Consider the following 15,375-nt stretch of genomic DNA (forward strand, 5'->3'; position numbering starts at 1 on the left):
TCTTTGTATTTATGGCATAACGTTACAGTGTTCCTTTTCTATAACCATGTGAGCTGCATATCCGAACACAGTCAAGTTTCCACAATGCTGTTGTCAGAAAAAAAAAAAATCACTACACGGACACACAAAATACGTTTTTCGTTGCTTCACTCACCCAAACTGTTTGTAGAGGAATCCATAATCCGAAGTTGAAGTTGTGGGCAGTTTGTCTAGAGGTAGAGCCTGGACTCAGTGGACTGAGGTGTGTTTTCCATGCTATGAGAGGAGTGTCAGAAGTCACACTCAGGGGACTTGTGTCAAAATGCCAGGTTTAGCAACAAGAAAACCGGAAACGTGGGCAGTTTTCCTGTACATTGAGCGCTATTGTTTATTAAAAATACAATTTATTAAAAATGAAATAATAAATCACGTGAATATTAAATAATAGTAGTTATGGCGATAAAAGTTAATGAGATAACGAAATAAAAACAAAAAACACATCGCTAGTTGAAAGATTGAAAGTGTCCTGCGGAAGTTCTGTACCTCGTCATGGCTAGCTTGACACTATTCGCGGAAGACCACGCGTGATGATGATGAGTTATGATTATGAATGTCAAAAGTTGCATTAAAGTTGCATGAATGAACTCTCTCCAACAGTTACTGTCTCCAGTCTCAGTGTGTGACACAGCAACGACTATCTAGTAGTGTACCAGAAGAATGCAGTATGAAACTAGCAACCCAACTTTTCCAGGCTACACCTCAGCGCCTGTCAAACACAAGCTGAGACTGCGTTTGTTTGGAAGTTTGTCGCCACCAGGCGACAGGGTTGTGTAGTGTGTGCATTATACCTATCATTGACGACCCCAAATCTTCAACAGTATATGCCCAAAATACGACTGGGTACGAATTTAAATATGAATTATATCTTTCATTAGCTTTCACTTGTCACACTTGTTTAAATAAATCTAGTATAAAAAGCCTAATGCGCATGTGTTCTTTTTTTTTTTTTTTTTTGCCTTCACAGCATATGGGTAATTTAGTGCCACATAATAACTATTATAAAAACAGGCGCCAAAATATATTTACGACAGGACATTTTAGAGGAATGTACACACACAAAAAAAAAAACACAATTTACTGCAGCGGACAGAAAAGGATTTTGCGGAACAATTTTATTTTTTGCGCTAATGTTTCTGTTGTTTTGGGGGAAGCGAATGTGTGCAGGACCAGGATGTTCTGCCCTATGGTTCTGCCGGCTTTTCATCATGGAGGCGTCTACAGGGTGATTTCTGAAGGAGACTCGTTTCTTCGTACGTTCGTCAGCAGAAATGGTGGGTATTCCACCAAAATAAAACGTTCAAACATAATCGAGTTAAGGGTATAAATCTATACGAGCTTAAAATGTACACCAGTCGCGTATTACCGTTTACTGCTTACAGTGTTTAGACTGTTTACTGGCTATATTAGTCCATATGCACAACCCCTCCCTCCCTCCTTCCCCCAGCATGGACTGAGGTCTAACTCAATACTGAACAATGGCTGTAACACTATTACTTCAGACCTCTGATATTGACTGTTGATTTGTGTAGACCTATCCTACTGTCTACTTTATTCCATTATAATGTCCATATGTAATGCTGTCTTTTTTAACTTTAACCTTGCACTGCTATATAGTTTTTATATTACAATGTCTACATTCCTTGCACTATTGGACTTATTTGCACTACATACACTCTCATAGATCACTTATCATAGAGCACCTTACCATAGAGCACTTACCATAGAGCACTTTACCATAGAGCACCTTACCATAGAGCACCTTACACTGTCACTGCAAGCGTCTCATCCCTTAGTACATTCATGTGGATTTTTTTGTTTAGTATCTTTTCTTTTATTGTCCATATTGTTCATGTGGATTTGTTTGTTGTTTTGTTATTTGTTATTTTCTCATCCTGTTTATGATGTATGTGTATGTTGTGTGTGATGTCTTTAAACTACTGGGTCCTTGAATTTCCCCTTGGGGATCAATAAAGTATCTATCTATCTATCTATTACAGTATTCAGTTGTTGATAATAATGTACCTGACACCTGGCCTTAATCAACCCCTCTTATATGTGGAACTTCATACAAAAATGTCTCAGTTTTAATGTTTTCTCTCCTCTTGGCAGATATTTCTACGCGATAGAAATTGACTGTAGAACGTCTGTGAATAAAGCAGAGCCACTCTTCAGGTCGGTTAACACAAATGCATTAAACTCAATTCATTTAAAATTCAACTCATTCAGTCAGCATCACAGTCGTCTTCCACAACAAAATATATTGTGTTGTCACTATTTAAGTCAAATAGTCTTACCAGAGTGTCTTAAGTGCAGGTTTGTGAAAGAAATGAAGCATTTCTCAATACTGTCCATGCAATGTTCATTGTGTCCCTCCTCTGCAGTTCTGTTCCCTGAAAGTCGGCGTGATGGCTCGACCATGAAGTGTGCCCGCTGCTTGCTCCAGCTGCAGTGTCTCAGACTGGTGGGCCAGTCAGCCAGGTCTGCTGCCCAGCATGGTGCTCTGCTCCGGTCAACCTCCTCCAGTCAGCCTGACATGCTACATAACACCCAGGTAAACTTTAGTCTCCACTCAAAATATTGGTAATTTCATGAACTTTTCCTGAGCGATGAGAGTAGGGCTGGGCGATATGGAGAAAATCAGATATCACAATATGTTTGACCAAATACCTTGATGTCGATGTTGCGACAATATTGTAAGGTTGACAATTGGTGCTTTCACAAAAATATCTTCACATTTAGATTTTAGATAAATAACCATCATAATGTGGATATAATGACTAAGTGGTTAAAGGCAAATAATAGAACAGCTAGAACAGTCTGGTAAGTTCAGAAAGTGACATCACTTTACTGTAATGCAGCCTTTGAAACCAGGAAAAGACTAAACTTACCATGTAACGATATTACGATTCTTCAAAATCTAAGACGATATCTAGTCTAATATCACAATATCGATATAATATTGATATATTGACCAGCCCTAGATGAGAGTCAGTTTTAAATCCTGGATACATTCAACCCACTAAGCAGTAGAGCTGCACAATATATATATATATATATATAGAATATCAGCTGAGATCAGTTGCATTGTTTTTTTAATCAGGGCAGCAGTTTTCAGATTACATTATGTGCTTACATAATTGCAAAAGGGTTCTCGAAAGCTCTGACTGAGCTTTAATGCAATATCTACACTGCCCATTATCATCAACCATTCATCCAGTGTTCCAAAGGCACATTCTGTTTACTAATCTGATATCATTTTAAAAGGCTAACTGAGAAAACATTGGAGAACCCTTTTGCATTTTATGTAAGCACATAATGTAATCTGAAAACTGCTGCCCTAGTTAAAAAAACAATGCAACTGATCTCAGCTGGTATTCTGTCTGTAATGGAGTGGAATAGAAATTTCCAAATGTTTGACCGGTAGTGTATATATATTTTATTGTCATCACAATATCAAATGGCGCAATATACATATCGCAGAGGCTGCGAAATATCGCAAAAGACACTGATATTTTTTTGTGTTAATTGAAAGAAAATATCAGTAGAAGAACTGCACTTTATAAGTTACTTGTTAAATAAAAGATTGTTGGTAATGATTTCCTTTCATTTGTTAAAAAATTTTACAAGCAATTTGTTGCATTTTAGCCGAATATTGAAAGCAACCGAAATGCAGAACTGAGTACACTTTAATATCTGTTTATTTGGGGTGACCTCTAGCTCACCCAGTAGAGTGTGCCATGTAGGCTAAGTCCCTGGCAGTGGCCCGGGTTCCAATCCGCCCCGCGGCCCTTTGCTGCATGTCGTCCCCTCGCTCCCCTTTCATGTCTCAAGCTATCCTGTCAATTATAAAAGCCAAAAAACAAATCATCTTAAAAAAAAAAAAAACTGTTTATTTATTGCAAGTAATATCGTTATCGTGATATTCAACAACGTTATCGCGTATTTTCCTGATATCGTGCAGCCCTACTAAGCAGCACCTATTACAAAAAAAGTCTCACTTTTTTCTCCTTGCCAACAAATTGTAGGTTTTGAGACGTTTCCACGGCAGCCCAGCATGTGCCAAGAGACGACCCGTACCTGCCGAGTTCATCAATGAGGACGACAAGAAGAGGGACAAGTCTTTGGTCACCCATGACGACCTGTTTGAGCAGGTGGCCAAAGAGGTCAAAACCAAGGCCACGTTTAACAAAGTGGTGGACGTCTTCATCAAGAGAGACATCAGGCGGCGGGGTCACGTGGAGTTTATCTACGCCGCATTGAAGAAGATGCCAGAGTTTGGCGTGGAGAGAGACCTGGTTGTCTACAACAAGCTGCTGGATGTTTTCCCCAAAGAGGTGTTTGTGCCCAGAAACTTTATCCAGCGAATGTTCAACCACTATCCCCGACAGCAGGAGTGCGGAGTGCAGTTACTGGAGCAGATGGAGAACTATGGTGGGTGTTTGTTACAGGATTCAGCCCGTCGTGGAATTTAGTAGGGCTGGGTATCGTTCAAAAATTTTGGATACCGGTACCAATACCAATACCAAGTCTTTGATAACCGGTTCCTGAACTGATGCTTTTTTTCGATCTCTGTGCTAGGTCTGAACGATTTTGGGGGGGGGGGGGGGATCAAATTGCAATTTTCCTGCTAGATATTGTGATTACAATTTGTTTTTATTTTAGCTACATATTGCACCTTCTACAGTCATGTTAAATAAAGTAATACAAAATAAATGAAAGATCCACTAAAACTAGGACATTTCTGTAAAAAAAAAATCATCCACATTATTCTAGCATTTATCTTATGAAAAAACAGTAAATATAATAATGAAAAGAGGAATAAAAAATGTGAAATCAAATGTTAGACCAAACATTCAACTAAATGTTTTTTTTCGATAAATCACGGCCTTCACGATTAGCTAATCACATTCTTTCAAATCGCGATTTCGATTTCCATCCATCCATCCGTCTTCGTCCGCTTATCCGGTATCGAGTCGCGGGGGTAGCAGCTCCAGCAGGGGACCCCAAACTTCCCTTTCCCGAGCCACATTAACCAGCTCCGACTGGGGGATCCCGAGGCATTCCCAGGCCAGGTTGGAGATATAATCCCTCCACCTAGTCCTGGGTCTTCCCCGAGGCCTCCTCCCAGCTGGACGTGCCTGGAACACCTCCCTAGGGAGGCGCCCAGGGGGCATCCTTACCAGATGCCCGAACCACCTCAACTGGCTCCTTTCGACGCGAAGGAGCGGCGGCTCTACTCCGAGCTCCTCACGGATGACTGAGCTTCTCACCCTATCTCTAAGGGAGACGCCAGCCACCCTCCTGAGGAAACCCATTTCAGCCGCTTGTTCCCTGGATCTCGTGATTGCGATTTCGATTTGAAAACGATTAATCGTTCAGCCCTACTTTGTGCGTGATGTAGACTTTTTCCTGCGTGCCTCTACGACGTGTAACGTTAGACAGCCAATCAGCAGCATTATTAGATCTTGGTAGAAGCATGCTGCATGCTTATTGGCTCCCTGACGCTGATGAGATTTGCTCCTTAGGTATTGAAATTTGGTATTGAATGATGAGGCATTTTTCGATACTAAGGAGGCAAGTCAGTCGTTCCCTAGAAAGTATTGAATTCTGTACCCAACCCTACATGTTACTCTGCTGCCGAGTTGGATCAGCTCCAGGCATTTTGCAACAGCGCTGATGCTGAAATGCCTGTTCCAGTGAAACGGTTACACCAAAGGAATGCTGAGGCATTTTTCTAAACTCGATACTAGGTCGGTGCCTAAAAAGTACTGAATATGTGGGCGCCTGGGTAGCTCGCCTGGTAGAGCACGCCCATATTTAGAGGTGTCTCTCTCCCCTTTCACGTCTTCAGCTGTCCTATACAAATAAAGGCCTAAAATGCCCCAAAATAATCTTTAGAAAAAGTATTGAATTTGTTACACAGCCCTAGAACTTAGAGAGGGTTATTCCACACAGGGAGGGATCTGCATGCATTCTCTCGAGATTTCAAGGAAATGTCTCAATGATTGTGTTTCAGGTATCATGCCTAACATGGAGACCAAAGTCCTGCTGGTCCAGATCTTTGGGGAGAAGGGCCACCCCATGAGGAAGTACCAGCGCATCATGTACTGGTTCCCCAAATTCAAGCACATAAACCCCTTCCCCGTCCCCCAGCAGCTGCCTGAAGACCCAGTGGACTTGGCTCGCTTCAGTCTCACTCGCATCGCTAATGACCTGGATGCGAAAGTCACCGTCTACCAGGTACAACAGTACCCTTCGGATTGGGAGAACTTACAACTAACAGCTTTTTGTCCCTCCTTCTCCATTTTTGTAGTTCACTACTCAACTGGTGTCCGTCCGTCAAGCTGTTTGTTTAAGTCCATTTACAACAAAAGTAGTAACAGAAAAAAGTTACATAGTTTGACAAAATGGCTTTTTCTGAAGCTTCACTCAACGTTCACTCAAGGTCCACTTACTGGCTTTTTTCCCCCCAGAGCTTTTAACTCTATCTCAGTTTTATCTCAGCACATGTAAACACCATAAGATGGTCATTAAAAAGTAAGTCAGCTGACCTCAGAGTTTTTTTTTTTCTTTTCTTTTTGTTGTTGTTGGTTAATCTATCAAGGTTGAGAACTTTCAGGCTCAACAACATTGCATAGGTTTTTGAATATGTAGCATCTCTGTCTAGAACCACTCGCATAATGTTGAGTACGTTTTTTGTTTTTTTTTACTTCATTGTCACGTGTTATAAAATCTGTCTTTGCCAATAATGGTGTGTTTATTCGCTCTTCCCACTAGCTGCCCTCTACAGACATTACAGAGAGCGGAGAGCAGATCATACTGCCACATATAGTAGGTATGGAAACTGTTTGTCTCAAATTGAATGTGTTGTAGCGGTTTACAGGATTTCCACTGCTCATGGAGTGTCAGGAGTTGGGTTGGGTACCGAAACCCAGTTCCACTATGGAACCGGTTCCTACGCAACCGGTAGGAATCGGACCACATTAGAACGCAAATTTCGGTTCCTCATTTCGGTTCCACTTAATGTGTCGACTGAAATATTTTCCCTCTGTCGCTCCGAAACGGACGTAAAAATATCACACTTTCTCTGTAGTCTACCGTTAGCTAGCTACCGTAAATGTAGGCTACTTTTAAAATGCCATATTTTCCCTCTGGGAAAGTACTTCAAAGTGTTCGTATTATGCTCATTTTCAGGTTTATAATTGTATTTAGAGGTTGTACCAGAATAGGTTTACGTGGTTTAATTTTCAAAAAACACCATACACGAACACCTCTTTTCACCCTGTGTGTTGAGCTCTCTGTTTTAGCTATAGAGTGAGGCATCTCACTTCTGTTCCATCTTTGTTGAGAGTCGTACATGCTCAGTACCTAGGTAAGGACTACTAGCCAGTCAGAAGCAGAGTATGAGGGCGTGCCACGCTAGCAGCTAGGCGAGCATTATAACGTGTGTTACATAGTGAAGTAAAGGCTGGACTACAATAGAGCTGTTTGGAGCAGTTTGTGAACAGTGTTTTCTGTTGGAGATGGTAAGTCTCTTTGGGGTGGACTTTGGGCTTTTTCACTTTGTAAACCTATAACATGCACAAAAACACAAAGGAAAGGGGAACAGCCAAAAAGAATAATATGAGCACTTTAAAACGTTAATATATTGTTAAATTTAAATAATTTTCAATTTAAAAAAACAAAAACTCTATAAAAGAGCCTTTCTTTGATGTCATTTTTCAGTTTTTCAAGAATCGGTTTAGGAATCGGAATCGTTTTAAAAGTACTGGTTCGGCATCGGAATTGTATAAGATCCTAACGATACCCAACCCTAGTCAGGAGTTGTGTCCCAGAGTGCTTTAGTAAGACCATATAAGAAGAAAGAGGTCTGGGATTGTGAGTGAAACTTTTGCAGACATATATCAGATATGGTCTTCTCTGATCAATAATTGCAGTAAATGATTTTTAAGGAGGAAACCAGAGAAACATTACCAAACCGGGAACCTCTCCATCAGACCCATATCCATCCAGACTTGTGCTCCTTCTCTTTGTTTTCTTTCCTTCCTGTGTTGACTCCAGGCATCCAGAGCCCCAGCCAGATGCAGCTGCTGGCCCAGCACAGCCCCAGCAGGCCCGTGTTTGTCGAGGGCCCCTTTCCTCTGTGGCTGAGGAAGACGTGTGTGTACTACTACGTCCTCAGGGCTGACCCCACACCGCCTGACGAGAAGGTGGGGAAACCCTCTGCTCCTATCCAATATTAAGTTAATAACCGTTAGTACACGTCATTGGTGTTAATGATGTTGTGTGAAATCAGTGTTGGATAATTGGATTGGATATGAATAAATGATTTAAAAAGATCAGGAAGAAGAAAAGGAAGGATTGATAAAGGTGTGTGTGTGTGTGTGTGTGTGTGTGTGTGTGTCTGTGTGTGTCTGTGTCTGTGTCTGTGTCTGTGTGTCCCTCCCTCCCACCCACAGGTTGAGGAGCCTTTTGACCCAGAGAGGTGTTTGGCCTTCCCTCTGCAGCTAGACCTGGATCTGGACCGTGACTTTGGGGACGAAGAGAGCTTCGATGTGGAAGACTGTAAGATTTATTTTCGTGATTGTTTCTGACTTGTGTTCAGGGTTGTTTATAGGGATGTTCATGATTAACCGTTAACCGACAATAGGAATTTTGACCGATTAACACTATCAATTTAAAGCTATAGTACGTAGTTTCTGTCTCCCCCCATGAGGAATTCTAAGTAAAAAATCTGTCAAAAGCGCAGAAAAACAAAACTTTCAAAATTAGGGCTGCAACTAACAATTATTTTCATAGTCAATTAATCTGTCGATGTTGTTTGATCTATAAAAATGTCAAAACATGGTGAAAAATGTGGATCAGTGTTTCCCAAAGCCTAAGAGGACGTCCTCAAATGTCTTGTTTTGTCCAAAACTCAAAGATATTCAGTTTACTGTCACAGAGGAGAGAAGAAACTAGAAGATATTCACATTTAACAAGCTGGAATCAGAGAAATCTTATTTTTTTTTTAATAAAAAAATGACTCAAACGATTAATCGATTATCAAAATAGTTGGCGATTAATTCAATAATTGACAACTAATCAATTAATCGATTCATCGTTGCACCTCTATTCAAAATGTCAAACTTCGAAAAAAGCATAAAAACTGCAAAAACGTAACAAAAATGTTGACAAAAAAATGACAAAAACTTTGGAACTGTCAAAAGCCTAAAAAAATGTTGAATAAAAACGTCAAAAGTGTCATGCACTAACTCAATTCTTGGTTTGCCAACAGCACAATCATGGGTTGTCATATCTACTTGCCTGACGTGGCGTTTTTTGCCCCGGGCCATCGGGCAACCCTTATTTTGAAACCCTGCGGAAAGTATGTCCGAGCCTCCCAGATGGTGAACTGGGACTCCGTTGCCTGCTTGTCGGTTAACAGTTAATGATTGTTAGTGGAACGAGGGTTGGCTATGGGTTAGACAAAAACTAAATTAGCATCCCTAGTTGTTCAGAATGAAGGCGTGGGAAACCTGATATGGAGTGTGTAATGCAGCTGTTGTCGTGTGTCCTGTATCCAGTGGATGAGGGTCCGGTCTTTGCCATGTGTATGACCAGCCAGGGAGACCAGGCCGTCCTCAACCAGTGGATCTCTGGCCTCCAGCAGAACAACCCCATCCTGGGTCAGGTCCCCACTCTGTTCCGACTGGACGCTGGGCCCCGGGAGCTGCAGGGACCGGCTGACACCGAGTCAGCCCACCAACACAGGACAGACCCGGGGCCCCAGAGAGAGGAGAGACAGCCTGAAGAAGACGAAGAGCCGAGGAGAAGCCAGGGGGCCAAGTGGTGAACAGCAGTCAGACTGTGAAATCCTATCTAGTATATATAGCTGATTCAGAAGTCTATGTCCATGCTGGGGTAGGGGGCTGGACTAGTGTGAGCTACTGGTTCATTGAACTGGGGAACACACCAACTCAGCACAACCTGAGAGAGGAGGACTCTGAAAAATGCTGGTAAGATTCAGAAATCAAATAAATGAAATTAAACAAAAAACACGTGCTTCGTCATTTTCACTTCAATTTCAATTTTATTTATAGTGTCAAATAGTAACAGAAGTTATCTCAGGACACTTTACAGATAGAGTAGGTATAGACCACACTCTATAATTTACAAAGATCCAACAATTCCCCCCCAAAAGCAAGCAAATTTCCTTTTAACAGGCAGAAACCTCTGGCTCTTGGTGTGCGTAGGTTTAGTCTTTAGTCTTATTTTTTTAGGCCTTTATTGGACAGGACAGCTTAGACATGAAAGGGGAGAGAGAGGGGGAATGACATGCAGCGAAGACTGAGTCAAGGACCGAGCCTCTGTACATGGGCGCGTGCTCCACCAGGTGAGCTACCCAGGCGGCCCTAGTCTACATTTTAAGTGATCTTAACCCTTGTGTTGTCTTCCCGTCGACCATGAACTTGTTGTCTTTCATGGTCAAAATTGAAAAAGGAACTTTTATTTGGCGCTATTTTAACGTTTTGTTGCTTTTCTTTTAATGCTTTTGATGTTTTTTTAGATGTTTTTGTCACTTTTTTTAACACTTTTTTAATATTCATGGTCAATAAACCTAATTTAAATGACATACCTAATTTTTTTGTTAAAAAAACAGAAATTATGAGTTATTTTGACTAATGGTTGAGATCAGAGGATGTTGTGTGGATCACACAATGGTTTATGTCATAACTATTTAAAAAAAAAAAAATGTAAATGCCATGAAATTGAATAAAACAACTAAAATTCAAATTCATAAAAAACTCTGTAAATGGGTCAAATAGACCCAAGACCAACACAAGGGTTAAGCAATGGATCCCAAACAGGGGGCCAAGACCCCCACAAGGGGTCATAAGGTAGCTCTTAGGGGGTTGTGAAATAATTTACATGATAGGAATGCAAAAAAAAACCAACATATTTCTTCAATTTCTAGTAATCGCTTCCAATAAAAGTAATTTAAAGAAAACTGGTCCCAACCATAAACATATGCTGGGGGGGGGTCAAAGTAGACACTGTTTTTTTGAGGGTTTACAAGCCAAAAAGGTTGGGAACTGATCCACGGTAGGGACAATTTGAAGTGAATAAATAAATAATTCTATACGTCTACATATTTCCACATATATATCCATTTGAACCTAACAGGCTGACAGGGGATGCTAGTTGTGCATCCTTTTAGGTGTTATTGTAAAATCACGATAACCTGAATTGGAAAAGCTGCATGAAAAAAGACTTGGTGAAATCTCTTAAAGTTGCTGAAGCTCCTCTTTTCACCCTGTGTGTTGAGCTCTCTGTTTTAGCTACAGAGTGAGACATCTCCCTTCTGTTTTATCTTTGTTGGGAGTCACACATGCTCAGTACCTAGGTAAGGACTACTAGCCAGTCAGAAGCAGAGTATGAGGGCGTGCCCTGACAGTACCTAGGTAAGGACTACTAGCCAGTCAGAAGCAGTATGAGGGCGTGCCCTGCTAGCAGCTAGGCGAGCATTATAACGTGTGTTACAAAGTGAAGTAAAGGCTGGACTAAAATAGAGCTGTTGGAGCAGTTTGTGAACAGTGTTTTCTGTTGGAGATGGTAAGTCCCTTTGGGGTGGACTTTAGGCTTTTTCACTTTGTAAGCATATTACATGCACAAAAAAGATATATAACACAATAAAGGAAAGGGGAAAAAGCCTAATAATATGAGCACTTTAAAAAGAGGTTTAGTTTTACATCCAGCAGAATATCCTGCTACAATCACAACTACAATCTTCGCACTCATTGGCCCAACAAATGTTGAAAATTGAAACTGATCTTAGCACACGTGTCACAAGGCCCCCTCTACTAAAAAAAAAAAAGTTTTATGTCCCCTAAAATGTCTGACTTTGCCATACTGACTTGTATCCAAAGCAAAGTTTGTCACTAGAGAGGTGTTTTCACATCCTTGTACTGAAGGTGGAGATGTCTGTGCAACCTCTAGGGGTGGGGGAAAAAAATCCATACAGCATAGTATCGCAATATTTTCCGTGGCAATACTGTATCGATACACAGAGGCCAAGTATCGATCTATTATTATATATGTGTTGGTCAGTTTGTCTGCTTGACAATCCCATTTTGCAGCAATAAAATTGAAGTGAGATGAACAGACAGAGGTACTCTCAGGTCCTCCGCTCAGTGTTTTTTGAGTGTTTTAAGACTCGAGGAGACGTTGCCTTTCAGCCGGTAGCTCCTACGCTGTTGAATGCTCTTCCACTAAGCTTAAGGTCATTGGACTCTGTGGACTCTTTTAAAAAGCATCTAAATAACCATCTGTTCAGACAGGCATTTAGATAGCATGTGCAAACCTGAGACTTGTCTGTTTTCTTTGTTTATTTTACCTGGTATCTTATTTGTTCTTGTACATTTTGGTCTGGTGTTATCTCTTTGCTTTGTTGCTTGACTATATTGGATTTTATTTTGTTTTGTTGTATTTTTTGACTGTGAAGCACTTTGTGACTGGTGTCTGTTAAAGGTGCTATATAAATAAACTTTGCTTGCTAAAAATCTAAATATTTTGGCCTCTGTTGCTTGAATTTTAACGTGTATTTAACAATTCTGTGTCCCACAACTGTGGGACTAATGTTTTCCAAAATTCTAATCGCAAATCAATTTAAAAACTGACAAAAAATATATGAACAAACAAAAGAAACTAACGCGAGAGCAATTCGTTTTTATCCAGCCATCCTGTAACATTAAAGGTGCTGTAGGTAGGATTGTGAAGATCCAGGACTTAGCCAAAGAATTTGAACATTGATAACTTCTCAGTCCCTCCCCCCCTTTCTGCTAAAGCCCAAACTGTCTCCTAAGCCCCTCCCCCCACAAGGGAGAATGAATGCATGTGCCTGAGCAGTGATTGACACACAGTTAGACACCCCCCCCTGGCCCTGATTGGTGCATCTGAACAGGGAGCTGTGGATTTTTGCAAATCACACTACAGGCTATAGGTGGTGCCTGAGGAGCCGGATTTTTTTTTTTAATTACCAGCTTCATATAGTTCTACTGGAACATAGGGTCAGTTTCAGCAAATATAACAGAAAGTTAGTTTTATAAGTCTTACCTACTGCATCTTAAAAAAAGAAATAATTCACGTGTGAAAAAATGTCTCAAAGAATAAGCCCAAAGGTAGAAAAGGTTTATTACTGAAAAATCATTTAAACATTCCCTTTAAACTGGTAAACAAGTCATAGTCAGAATTACATTCTCAGAAGGTAAAATAGCTTGGTCGCTTCTAGCTATTTACACTGTGGTGCAGCTGTGCTCAAACACAACATTATTTCAGCATTTTACTCTTAAAAATCATTAAAAAAAAAAACGTAGGAATGCATTCCAGAGTTCATATCTCATATACAACTGTTCATCGTTTACTACTCATGCAGGAAAGCCTTTGGATCCTCGATACTCACAAAGGAGAAACTTCTCTAACACGGAACTCTATATGATATGAATAATGCGTCGTTAATAATCAATAATCAGTATATAAGAGATTCAATAAATTATGAATACAAAAAAAACTGCTCAAACTATTGTGAAACAGCACAGTCAAAGAAAAATTTGGCATCTCATAACCACTTTAGTATTTAGTGTATATTTACAGTGCAGAGGGTTGGTTCCATGTTTTACATCACAGGGTGATAGGAACTGTAGGTTTTTTTTACACAGTTGAGAAAGTTGTACAAAAAGTTGTCTCAACACAAAAAGTTGTCATCGAGGAACATATGTAAGGTTCAGGGTTAGAAGAACAGCATGGTGCAGTATCACATATAAAACCCTGTGGAACAGTTCCAGACACACATGCAACAATCCAGAAACTAATAAACTAATGAGGGTCTGGAAGAGTGTGGGACCTGGAAGCAAGCAACAAACTTTATACACAACAGTCACCTCTACCAAATGAACTATAGTATAAATGTTGAACTCTTGTGCTGTATGTGTCTGTGCTGGCTGATACATAATTTAATTACTGGAATGGTCGGGTCTGTAAATTATAGAGTGTGGTCTAGACCTACTCTATCTGTAAAGTGTCTCGAGATAACTCTTGTTATGATTTGATACTATAAATAAAATTGAATTGAATTGTTTGTTTGACATTGTTTGATGTATATTAATTCTCCGTTTGAAAGCAGTAGTTTATCCCACAGTTGGCTTATCACCGATTAAGATTAGGAGGGTCACTGGCTCCGAAAAGTTAATGACGCTCTGGATTTAAAAGCAAGACTGTGTAACTTTTAAAAGAAGAAAAAACCCAATGCTCCTTTTTACAAAATAAAAGCTGGATTCATAAGCAATAAACCCCACTCTTGTTTAATTCAGTGCACTCACACATTTTGCTGATTCAGTCTTACTTGGTCTGGTATGACTGGTAGCTTATGGTGGCAAATGTTTAGATAGATATTGCTGTGTAACAGACATCACTGAGTCATGTTGGCTTACTTTATGAGCCTTCTCTACTTCTGCTAAAGGTACACTACGATTTTCAAAAAGACATGCAGATACATTTCACCACTTTTTGGTGTGACCGGGCCTTAAAGCTATAGTGCGTAGTTTCTGCCACCAACACTGTCGGCGCGTCCACATGATACAAGCCTTCTGTGATCGCGCACGCGCACCCACCCCCCCTCCACGCAGTTTCTAGTAGCCAAGGAGGACACGGAGGATTAAAAAAACATGGACTCTTCAGAAGAAGTCATTATCTTCACTTGAGTTTCTGCGCGCGAAAGTAGCCAGACGACACCAATCTTCTGAACATAGTCATATTGAGAAACACAGAGTTGTGTGGAGCTGATAGTCTTAACTAGCTTTGTAGCAACTCATTTGGCAATGGCTTGAATGTAACGGACGTTCATTAAGATCAAAAAGTTACGCACTAAAGCTTTAACTCTGTGATTTGGTTACCCACAGTTAACCATGCAAACCTTATGGGAAAATCAAAACATTACTTTTGCCTGTTGTATTTTCATGATCTTGCAGATATCTATTTTCCTCCCAGAATTATAAAATGTTTGGCCACAAGAAAGAATGTTTGAGTTAAATATTTCACAAGCTGCGCTGGCCACTGCTTTATCCTGCCATGGCTAGTGCAGTGAAGGAGAGGAGTTGAGCAGAGTGGCACAGTCTGGGGAAATATAGGATGTCATCATTGTTTCTGCAACAGAGAAACGGTTTATCATTCTGGGTGTAATCACAAAAATGTTGAAAAAATATTGAAAATGGAATAGTCTCGCATTGCCAGACCTTCCTCCACAGCGCTGCAGAGGAGGGTCTGGCTAGTCCACACAGCATTCTGGGATGGGAGAAAAAT

General features: G+C 40.5%; 2 protein-coding genes across 6 annotated transcripts in view; one reads left to right on the plus strand and one right to left on the minus strand.

Moving 5' to 3' along the window:
- The window catches only part of eml3 (EMAP like 3), a 67,787-nt gene extending 67,405 nt beyond the window's left edge, over positions 1 to 382 (minus strand). Inside the window, exon 1 of one of the 3 annotated variants that reach the window (XM_031290467.2) lies at positions 155 to 382. In XM_031290467.2, the coding sequence (XP_031146327.1) occupies positions 155 to 179 (25 nt within the window). In that variant the 5' untranslated portion in view covers positions 180 to 382. The remainder of the gene's footprint in view (positions 1 to 154) is intronic. The other 2 variants (XM_031290450.2, XM_031290472.2) reach the window with 2 other exon arrangements.
- Positions 383 to 1,126: 744 nt separating this feature from the next.
- ecsit (ECSIT signaling integrator) lies at positions 1,127 to 10,077 on the plus strand. Of its 3 annotated transcripts, none has more exons than XM_031290440.2 (9): positions 1,167 to 1,310; positions 2,149 to 2,299; positions 2,411 to 2,590; positions 4,065 to 4,470; positions 6,056 to 6,279; positions 6,817 to 6,874; positions 8,101 to 8,249; positions 8,499 to 8,604; positions 9,606 to 9,874. In XM_031290440.2, the coding sequence occupies exons 3-9, from the start codon at positions 2,456 to 2,458 to the stop codon at positions 9,872 to 9,874; spliced, it is 1,347 nt and encodes a 448-aa protein (XP_031146300.1). In that variant the 5' UTR covers positions 1,167 to 1,310; positions 2,149 to 2,299; positions 2,411 to 2,455. The 3 variants fall into 3 exon arrangements, with proteins under 3 accessions (XP_031146282.1, XP_031146300.1, XP_031146291.1); XM_031290431.2 differs by having other exon boundaries at positions 1,168 to 1,310; positions 2,149 to 2,211; positions 2,421 to 2,590; XM_031290422.2 differs by lacking the exon at positions 2,149 to 2,299 and having other exon boundaries at positions 1,127 to 1,310; positions 2,421 to 2,590; positions 9,606 to 10,077.
- The last annotated feature ends 5,298 nt before the right edge of the window (positions 10,078 to 15,375 follow it).

Source organism: Sander lucioperca, chromosome 17 (assembly GCF_008315115.2).
Source record: "Sander lucioperca isolate FBNREF2018 chromosome 17, SLUC_FBN_1.2, whole genome shotgun sequence".
In the NCBI taxonomy this organism is placed as follows: domain Eukaryota; kingdom Metazoa; phylum Chordata; class Actinopteri; order Perciformes; family Percidae; genus Sander; species Sander lucioperca.